The sequence below is a fragment of the Calliopsis andreniformis genome, chromosome 4, assembly GCF_051401765.1.
Source record: "Calliopsis andreniformis isolate RMS-2024a chromosome 4, iyCalAndr_principal, whole genome shotgun sequence".
In the NCBI taxonomy this organism is placed as follows: Eukaryota; Metazoa; Arthropoda; class Insecta; order Hymenoptera; family Andrenidae; genus Calliopsis; species Calliopsis andreniformis.
Genome location: NC_135065.1, coordinates 2234151 through 2245261, shown reverse-complemented (window position 1 = coordinate 2245261; position 11111 = coordinate 2234151). Strand labels below are relative to the sequence as shown.

Here is an 11111-nt window from a genome sequence, read left to right as displayed (position 1 = left end):
AACTTCCTAGAAACCTGTTTACAATGATTAGACAAGTTTTAGTCCTGTAAGATTATGGAGTGTAGACGCGTTTTTCAGTATTTGAGACACATTTTTTATAACGTCAGCTTCTCCCTTCGCATCATCCGCATTCTGAAACTGTATCAGTATAACAAGATATGTTGTTACCACACCTGCTATCTAAAACAAAAATACGTGTGCGTGCATTATAAGATTACATTGTTTAAATGTTTTTCTTTTCGTAGTAAGACTTTTTATCTTCTCACCGATGTGATCAAAGTTCTATCTAAAACGAAGAGTCCACATGCTGAAAATTCAAGTGGTCGATGTAATAATTGAAGAGAAAATATTTCTAATTCCTGTCGAATATCCACTTCGAAACTGGAGGAAAGTAATTGACTAACTAGCACCGCCGTTTTCTTTCCCTACAAAACAGAATATACATTCGGTTACTTATCTTGGTAACGATCTCATGAATTTGAACTATTCGAATCGATAGGTCTGAAAATTAGTAAATTTGAGCATTTACCAGAGAAAGGTGGTAAAAGTTTGAAAAAAAGTTTATAATGCTTCCGTTTTGGACTTTTACCAAACCATTTCGGTAAATACTAGGATTTATCAATTAACAGATACATTAATTATGTTTATCTCTTTTCTTCTTTACTTTCTCATTACCTCCGCAATCGCAAAATAGCTAGGTTGAACGATTATAAGCATCCTGGTTACGTGAAAGATACACCACATAGTCTGTACCACTATAAATATCCATTCATGTTTTTCCCCTGCTTGTAAGATCAAAAAATACGGCGTAATGACTAGGTGTAATAAACAGCTTACTGTAACGGTCAATATCACGATACCAAACGTGCTGTTTATTAGAGAGACTGTGTCGCAAAGTGAAGAATGTATTGCAATGAGTTCTGATACACTATTTACGCAGGTTTTGTTCTCTGTAAATATGTAATGCGTAAAATTGAAGATGAATTGATCCAAATTCTATCATAGTAAACTTACCATTCGACTCTCGAAATATTCGATAATTGTCCAGTTCATATTGATCATTTAACACGTTTGATTTTTGAACTTGGGCACCTCTGACTGTAGTTGTACATATACATTAGTAAACAAAAACAGATGTGTTTAATCGGTTGTAATTTTGTCGTGACCGTCGTAGTTAGACGATGATGAAATTAAAATTAAACGTAAAGTCAGTTAAAGATTTGAAATTAGAGGACCTAATACTTTACTTCTTTTATTAGTCTACTTTTACCTGCTATTTCGAGGCGGTTTCCAAAATAATTGTTCGTGCCTCGAACACTATCAGCAAATATGTTCTCTAGGCTGGTGTTCAATTTGACGAATCTTTGTCCCACGTTATAAGTACAAATAGTATATTGAATTTCCGTTGAAATGATCACGGTGTACATAAAATACAATGGAGTATAATTGATAGGTCCTTTACCAGTCACAGTTTTAATTCCTGTCTTACGGGTCCATGTATAAAAGTCAAGAATTGAGTTAAACCAAAGATATGCAAGGATGCATACCGTTAAACCAATCGTGAACCTTCGTGCCTTGTTCACAGACAATATATGAAGCTTTTCATCCACCTGAAATCATGACTATGATTATAACCATAAGACTTCTATGATCATAACTTAGAATTAGAGTTATGATATGGCTTAAAGAGAGTAATGGAATTTTTTACCTCGATTAATTTGTTTAGTACAACTTGCAGGTGTTTCCAGCGAAAAGGAGAACCGACGATACAGACAACAGTTAAGCTCATCACTCCCAAAACATCGCTACATGTTGCAATCAGTGCTGTTCGAGATTTCAGCCTGGTACTGTGTTCCCATCCGTCTTTTAAATCTCGCCATAGGCCCCATATTTCCGCACCGAGAAGTAATACCAGCAGGCATAAGCTATGAAAATGATTGATTGATCAGTTGCGTATATTACTTAGTTATGTTAAAAGTATATTATGATTATAAACTCTGTAAGAGTTTTAAAGGATATTGTTATATCTCTAAGGTGTAAACTGACCCCCAGAGTGTGCAGTAACATTAGAAAGGTCTCATCAAGACTAGATCTTAATTTCAAAGTTACATTCGTGGAAAGTGGCCTCAAAGTTCAAGATTTTGCGGTTTTGAACAAAAGCAACTGGTTGTAAAATCCCATCTCATCCGAAGATCGAAAATCCAAGGGGTATAAGTGATATTCTTGTAAGTTGGATCATCAAATGTGCCTTCTGAACTTTGTTCCAGGGCAGTCTTGGGTCTATAAGTGATTTTGAACATTAGGAAAGGATCATAGACCAATATGGCCCTGAAACCAAAGTCAGAAGGGACATATAACGATCCAATTTATTAAGGCTGATAAAAACTGGGATACAATCGCTATAAAGACATGTTGCCAAAGAGATGCACCAACAATTCTTTTTGTATCTAATCAATCTAATGGATAAGAGTCAGTCGGTGTACAAAATTTCCAATGATTGCTTCATCTGCGATTATTTAATCAATTTATAGTTTGTGTCAGTTTAGATCTATCATTAGAGTATTGCTTACGCTCTTAAAATTTTCCATGAGCGTCAACCCTGTTGGACCAAATGAGATTTTACTATCGGTTGCATTTATTTGAATTTGCGAGATCGCGAACTATGCCGCCATTTTTCGCGGCATTTTCATCTAAATTTTTTAGGAGTTAAGAATGGTAGACATAAATTGACATACATATGTAGATTTTATCTTACGCTCTTTGGATCAGTTCACATCTTAGAGACTTAACATTGTCCTTTAATATGTAAGGACTTTACATCGCACTTTAGACTACATCAAATATGCAAACTCTATTTTCTAAATGGCGTGTATGTTTTTTAATCTTTCAGATAGATTTTTCAGAAAAATGACACAAAAGATTTCAATTGCTAAATAAATTTGAAGTTTTTTATGATAAATAGACTGCAGTTAATCACGAAATGTTTTATTATCTAGATCTATAACATCAGAGTGATGCACTGTGTACAGGATGTTTAACAACGCGTGTCAGAAATTTTAAAGGATAGTTCTAGATGTCAGAATAGGATGAAAATAAAAAATGACAAAGTTACGTTTGAATATTTTTTGGATTTAGGACAATCAGGTCAGACACACAAAGCCAGTAGAATAAGTCTCGAGTCAGACATATTTGATGCGTATTTTAAGCGCTTTCTCAACCATTAAGAACTTGGAAATTAAGCCTGAAATGCACTTTTATCTATTTTCATTTTTGTCCTATTTTGGCATATAGAATTGTCTTTAAAATTTCTGATACTGGTCGTAAAACACCCTGTACGTATCTGTTTAGTCCTTTTCACTCTTATTGATTTTACTATTTACAAATAGAATCAATGAGTTACGATCACGTCAATGGTGTCTCCCTTCATGTGAGTGGATTATTTAAAGCTTCAGAGTTATTTAAAAATATTAGTCATACTTTGATTTTCATGCATCTTCCTCAAGGTATAGAGTGATCCAGGACTAGTGATACAAGATAGGTGATGAAAGAGATTCTACATTAAAAAATAAGTCGAAAATATGTATAAAATAAAATCTGTTGATATCGTGCTTCGTTTTCGAAAAAATTGACTTTCAGTTACGATCGGGTAAAAATGTATTGTTCATGTCACACGAGAAGTCCCCTGAGAAGCATTAAGGGCAATGGATCCCAGAAGACTTTTTATAGGATATGAATAGTACGAAAGTTCAGTTTTGGGTGCTTGAAGGGTATACGAGGTAAGAGGAATCTGCAAGGTCTGACCATTGACTTTCTCTACTTGTATGCTAGAGACATTCCCCTCTCTTCATTTACCCCTTAAATACCTGAAACTGTTCTTTAGTATTTTAGCCCTGGATAAAATACAAAGTCAATCTTCTCGAAAACAAAGCATGGTATCGTACAATTTTATTCTATATTTTCAACATATTTTTTCATGTAGACTCAGTACCTTTCCGCTTGTACCATTAATTCTAGGGCACCCCGTATATCACATAAAAATAACTTAAATACTGTGATGAGTATGATTTACAGGATAAGTTCCAAATTCGCATTTCCAGTATTATATTAAACATTGTCTATGTGACTGTCTAAGTACAAAATTTCTATTAAATTTTTAGCTATACATATGTAAAATATTATAGGTCTCTGATTTTATTAACAAAAATTAGTAAAGAAAAGTAATGTAGTACGTTGTGTGCTGTATTTGATGTTGGATTATACAGTCTTCGTTTTTTAATTTAAAATTTTGAAGTACATTATCCTTGCTGGGATAATTGCACAATCAATTTATGCTAAATATTTATGATTCCATCCTTTATTTGGTCAGTTGCTTTATTTTACCTATAGAAAAGATCGACAATGTTTAAGCGAGCCTCATATCTTCCAGCGGTGGTTGCAATGAATCGGACAGGAACCAAGCCACAAACTTTACCGGGGTAGTATATTGGAGAGATTGCACGGCAAAGATCATTGTTCGGCATAATTTTATTCTTTCTGTTCCCTAGCTTCATGTTGGTTGCCATACTCTTCGGCTGATTCTCTAAAATCGTTTGAGTCATGAAATCATAGATACATAATAAATTATACACAGTTGGTTTGTTTGGCATATTTAATCAATACGTAATGAGAATTACAATTCTTGTTTGTGACTGTTGATACTATAAATCAATTTTATTAAATGTTTTAAAGTATGATGATGTTTTCTATATGTGCCATAGAAAGAATACCGCTGTCAGAGTCCACTGTGCCACCCGCTCTCGCAAAAGTTCGTAGCGAAGAGAGGGATATTACTCATTTTTTTTCTTGTGTGATGATATTTACCTTTTTATCAATTTAACTAGCTATTTGGAAACAATTGTATTAATTTTTAGCATTTTTTTATATTTCACATAACTAAAGAAATTTCAAAATCAATTATTAATGGTTCTTATCTAGTTAATACTTGTCATTTTTATGTATGTATTACGAATTTACGAATACAGTCTGTTGCAGTGGAATCTCGATTATCAGAATATCGATTGACATATTAACAAAAAATCGTTAAAATAACAATTGAGAAACTTGTAAAACAATAATGGGTGATACAGAATGTTCTTAAAGTTTTAAAATTTTGTTCTAATTTGATATTACATATTATGAATTCAATGATTCGTGACAAACCATTTACCTTTTCATTAAAATATTATTATTCCATTACTTGAACATCACATGTTACTAGCTTGGATAGTTTCATTGTGCAAGGAAGAAAAATACTTATGTCTTATACTGTTCTGATTTTGATGTACTTTTGCAGTATATATTGGTCAGTTTCTATCTCTAACAGTATATACTAACAATAAAACAATATTTTACATAAAAGCACGGTAACTCCAAAGTGGATTTCACACATTTACATTCAACTTTTTCTAAAAAATTATTCTTTGCATGTTTCCCATTCAAAGTTGTCGTTTTGAGAGCGAACATTGGTATTAAATATTTTTTATTATTAAGGATTTATAGTTTTAAAATTTTTGCATACGTATACGAAATAACGTAGTTAGATTTTTATATTATTATGTTTATTATTATTCTAAATAACTGTATGTTTCCTGCAGTATGGCATTCTAAATGGCATTTAAATTTGCATCGATGCATTAGTCTAAAATAAAAAATTCAAAACCAAGTACAATCTGTAGATCAATCGCTATCGTTTGAACTAAAATAAAGGAAACGAATGCTTTTTGACAATATGGTAGTCTTCTAAAGTAGAACGTTATAAAATTGTTTACTTCTTCAGATGATAAAAAAGACTTGCAGATATTGATATAAGGAAAAGCGGGGACAAAAGTAACATTTCTTACATTTCGCCTAGCTGCCAATCACCTTTTAAAAATATAAAAACAAAACTTTTGTCTTGAGAAAGTATGTTTATTATTAGTCTATCATTTGATCCATGTTTTAGCTTCACATGATGTGTAGTCAAAGAATTATGGCACTTTTCTATGGCAGTGTCATTTTTACTTTCGTCCTGAAGGGTAAGTATAAAAGTAACACTAATTGTTTTAAGAAGAATTAAGTAAAGACATTTTTTCAATGCAAAATAGAACTTTTTATTAGAAAAAAACTATAGAATCAAGCACTTAAATAAACCCATTTTAAGTAACTAAAAAAATGGGAATATATTTTAAATAACGAAATATAAAAAGCATAACCAACTTCGTACATTTCTTTGATATTGTGTATTAGTTTAATGATATTTTTTATCTACTCCAAATAAAAATTATAGCAGATTTAGTGAAGATCACCTGTGGTGCAGTTTTCATGGGACTTCCTTTCAATTTAAACATTGAATCTATTTCTCTCTCGAACAGCTTTTACTGAAGAGCTCCAAAACAATCAAACATATACTATCATTGTCATGTGAAGAATTTCTTCATTGTTTTTTATCAATATGTACACATTGAAGTTTCATGTGGACAAAAATGACATATTATTTTCGTTCCCATAGTGACATGTTACCTTTGACCCCATATTTTTCACAATAATTACTAAAAACATATACAAGAACTTATAACGACATTATCTAAAGATGCTCTGGCAAATTATTGGTTCAATATGCATAGTTTAGCTTCAAATATTAATAGAAAAAAACGAAAGGGGTAAACTTATCTGAATAATCTAAATACACAGATTCAACTTAATCGCTTGCGATTCGCGTTACTGCTCAAGGTCAATCAATGAAACAAAATAAATATTACTATACACCTGTAACTGTGTGATGAAACTTTTTGAAAGCGTGAAGAAGGCTTGTTACTTTCATGATGCAGTTATTTTTGTCTCCACTCTCCCTTAATTTTAGTTCATACAATACAAGAACATCTATTCGATACGTATGTCAAATTTGAAGAAAATTCATCGATTCGTTCTTGAAAAATCATAGCAATTATTCAAAATGATACATTGCGGAAAACATACAGTAGCTTGAGTAATAACGAAGATAATTCCATGAAAGTTACATTGTGTTATACTCAAACATGGCTAAATGTGTAAAAAAATTGCAAAACTTCTAATTATATAATAATTGTATATTTTAAAAGTTACCTAAAATCGAGTCCTTCAAGTGGGAATACTCCTTTAATTCACTTTGCGATGAAATTAATTACACTGCACTATGCGCACTATCTTTTTTATTTTTATAAATAACGTTAATTAAAAAAAATTCCTATAGCTAATAAATTTCAAACTCTCAATTTTCAGCACGTTCTCACTTTATTTTTGTGAGTATCTATGTTTAATATTCTACTATTAATTGCAGAAATCTGTACGTTACTATCTTGCAAAAGTACATTAAAGTCAGAGGAGAACAAGTTGAGTGTTTCCTTTGTTAATTATACGTAACATAGACGGTGAAAAAATGATAAATGTTACTCAATCTCTTCATTGGTTTTCCTCCATCGACATCGCTCCACTGCACATGCATTTTTTTCACATCAACAATCCCTTTTCTAAACCGGTAGAAGTCTCGTGGAAATTCAGAATCCATCTAATGAAAAACACGTTTTTGTTGTGAAACTCCAATAATACAGCGACACAAAAACACAAGGACACAAATACATCAGAAATACAGCAAAATATATGTTAAATAGTTCTAACTTTCTAATAGTCAGGACAAATTTTGAAGAACATCTGACGGATCCACTTCTTACAAGCGACGAAGGAAATATTTATTCAGTAATATTTCCGAGGGTGAACAGGATTCTTTCTCCCTCTTTCTCCCTCCCTTTGCTGTTTTAACGTTACAGACATTTCATCCCTACTACGCCACACACTGCTCATGGCTGAATACATTTATTCTTGTCAGTTCCTCGACAGATAATTATCGTTGATAGTCGCGTTTCTGACACGATGTTTATCCTCTTGAAAAACAACATGTTTCTCCTTCGATAAATGTGAAGTGAATTCATCATTCTTAATAGCACTGCTCGACGATTGCTCCCGAGATTATATAGGGTGTTAAAAAAAGAGTTCAAAAATTTAAAGGCTCATAGTACTCACCAAGGGAAGTAAAAAATGTCTAATAACAGAAGTCCTAAAGTTAATCTTTTCGACAAAAAATTGACTCTTATTATTTACGAATATTTGATTTCGTGAAGCTCAATTTTCTCCATTTTCTTGAAGTATGTTATCAAAAAATTATACTGTACATTTTCGACTTATTTTTTCGTGTCGAATTACCTCCCTTCCGCTGGTACCGTCAGTTTTGGAATATCCTGTATTTATATTTTCTTTATTTTAGTTGTAATTATATTTAGGAAAAATTAATTACTATTTAAATAATAAAAGTTACGGAGTTAATATAAATAAAACAATTGCCTAAAAATAAAATTGTATCTCATGTGAAAAATGCCGCCACAAAAAAGGGGGTAGATCTCCCTTCCTCCAGCTACGCTTCTGGTTGCAATGCAAAGCTTACTACTATGTACACTCACAACTACGCTCAATATGAAATGAAGACAGACAATTTGTATTTACCACGTTGGTATCTAATATCTTGTATAATCTTTGTTGACGCTAGTTTAATAATCTTGTTTTGACAATCTAGAACTTACTTCTGAATCAATTCCTCTATTTACATTCGATGCGTCCTGAAACACACTCATGGTATCGAATATTTGTAGATAATAAAAGTCAATTTTTCGTTGAAAGGATTAACTTTAGGACCTATGTTAATTAGACGTTTTTTACTTCTCTCGGTGAGAGCTATAAGTTCTTAAAGTTTTGAATTCTTTTTTTTAAACACCCTGTGGGACTAAAGTTCACTTAATTTTTTAATGGTAACAACTTCGATATAAAAGAAGTGTGTAAAAAACGAGAACAGTAGAAGTACATGAATTTAATTGTGTGATTATGACTCTGATTTTCTTTACATATTTAACTTCTTCCTTCATTTATTTAGAATTTTATTTTTCCCCGATATATTCCGTTTCCATCAGTGTTGCAAATACTTGGTAGAATATTGTGATAGACATTCGCGATAGTATTCTGTTGTTTACTACAATGGTTGATCAATCTATTTGACTCATAGAAACCGTGGGAAAGCACATACGCGGACTGAAACTAAATCAACCTGTGGTAGTTTCTCAAGATGCGTTGTTCGATTGCTTCGTTTCTCATTAATTTACAATGCATGATCAGGCTTCATCGTGTAATTTTAAAACTGCCTCATTTTAATGCTTTAGTACTTCTCTCTCGTATTGTTTACGGAAACCATAATCTTGGTATTTATTTGTAAATCATATTCTACATTATAGTGCGTTTAAACCAAGCGTGCAAGCGTTTGTGCTTCTTCCAACTTCAGTAAAACTCAACTATTATGAATGAATAAAATCGACAACTGGGTAAAAGAATGCTCAGGTTCGTGTCACTTGATATTTGCTGAAGTGGGGGAAGAACGAGCATTCGCTTGCTCCACTTAAACGCACAATTATATGAAGGTATTCAACAAACTGCATTAATAATTATTTAAACATCTATAAACATAGTCAAGGAATGTACGGAATTATTTGAATAGTAATCATACAAAGATTTCGACAACAGGCGTCAGAAAATTTGAGGAGGTATTCTAGTCTAGAAACTTAAGATAATCAATTTTTTTATTTCATTTTCTGAAAGTATGGCCCTCAAAAATATTTCTGCCAATGAATATTGCTAGATTCGCAAAATGAACGAAGTTATAAGTGTTTATCTATAACATGCAACGCGCCATTGACGTTGCTCGATATTAAATCAGTACACTTTTAATTCGATTTTTCTGAAACCATATTTCTCCAAGTGGTTGCCATGTTATCTTGAGTTCTAATTGTCTGATTAGTGCCAAAGAGAAAACCTTAGTAGTGTGCTGCCAAATTTTTAATTTTCAATATTTTCGCACAATTCTACTTCGGCCATAACCACGTCCATATTAAACAAGATTATTTTTTATTTGTTTATTTTAAATAAGTAAAATGGTCGGAATTGTGGCAATCGTGAAGGCACTTTCAACAATAGAGAGCTGTATCAAAGTAATTTTCTTAATTAATTAACTTAATTAACTGTATCTTCTGTAATTTTCAATATTTTTACATAAACAAAATTATGTATACTTCTTAAATATAGGCCACAAATGTACAAAAAAATCCAATACAGAAAAGTGTAAACAACACTTAAAAAAATGCGACCTGTAGACTAGAATACCCTCTTAAGGGGTGATTCTACATTTTAAATTATAATGAAAATAAAGGATGACAATATTGTGTTTAAAATTTCGTTTTAGAGTTATTAATTATTGAGAAAACGCCTATTTGCGTGGAATGTGTCTGACTGATTCTACTTACTTCGCTGTGTCTGACATGGGACTGATTCTACAAACTTGAGTGTGTCTGACTTGGAACTCATAGATACTACTGATTTCGCTATGTTTGACTTGGCTAGATCACGTCGGCAGTAGTTAAGTCTAAAGCCGAACGCATTTCACACGAATTTTAGACGTTTTCTCAACAATTAATAACTCTGAAATGAAGTTTCATATATATATATATTTTCGTTATTCTCGATTTTCATTTTATTTTAGCCTTTAAAATCGCCCCGTAAAAATTCTGACATCTGAAACATTCCGTATTTCGCTGTTTGTTTCGATATTTTTCATAAAACCAATGACTATTTAAAACAACCATTAGCGAATATTGTTGATAACAAAATTAGTAATCTGTGTTGTCATAATGTACAGTGCTGAAGCACGGAATTGAAGCAAGATAGGGAAAGGGCATTAACCTCGGTTTGACTTTTAACCATCTTATACAACAAAATTTTAAAAACTGAAAAATTCGACATCATGTTTTAATAAGTAAGATTTTACCATATGTGTAAACATTGTAAACTAACTCGTAATAATTCACAGAGCAAAACAACATATTTGTATAAATAAATTTTATTTCCTGAACACTAAATATATTGTTTCCATTAACCCTAACCTTATTATAACTGTATTACTTACATATAAATATATCTGCGAATGTTAATAAAACATATTTTTCATAATAAAATTTGTACAGGCA

At 31.8% G+C, this 11111-nt stretch overlaps 1 protein-coding gene across 1 annotated transcript; it reads right to left on the bottom strand.

Moving 5' to 3' along the window:
- Positions 1-27: 27 nt before the first annotated feature.
- LOC143178287 (gustatory receptor for sugar taste 43a) lies at positions 28-4630 on the bottom strand. The gene is made up of 7 exons (XM_076376825.1): positions 4381-4630; positions 1709-1925; positions 1271-1610; positions 1015-1098; positions 676-950; positions 267-425; positions 28-180 (listed from the first exon to the last, which is right to left on the bottom strand). The coding sequence occupies exons 1-7, from the start codon at positions 4596-4598 to the stop codon at positions 28-30; spliced, it is 1446 nt and encodes a 481-aa protein (XP_076232940.1). The 5' UTR covers positions 4599-4630.
- Positions 4631-11111: the final 6481 nt, after the last annotated feature.

Excerpts from the sequence above, each read along its gene's own strand:
- LOC143178287 (XM_076376825.1), bottom strand. The coding sequence starts at position 4,598 with ATGACTCAAACGATTTTAGAGAATCAGCCGAAGAGTATGGCAACCAAC. Across the intron at positions 951-1,014 it reads AATATTTCGAGAGTCGAATG|AGAACAAAACCTGCGTAAAT; the intron begins GTAAGTTTACTA and ends ACATATTTACAG. Across the intron at positions 181-266 it reads ATAGAACTTTGATCACATCG|ATAGCAGGTGTGGTAACAAC; the intron begins GTGAGAAGATAA and ends TTTTTGTTTTAG.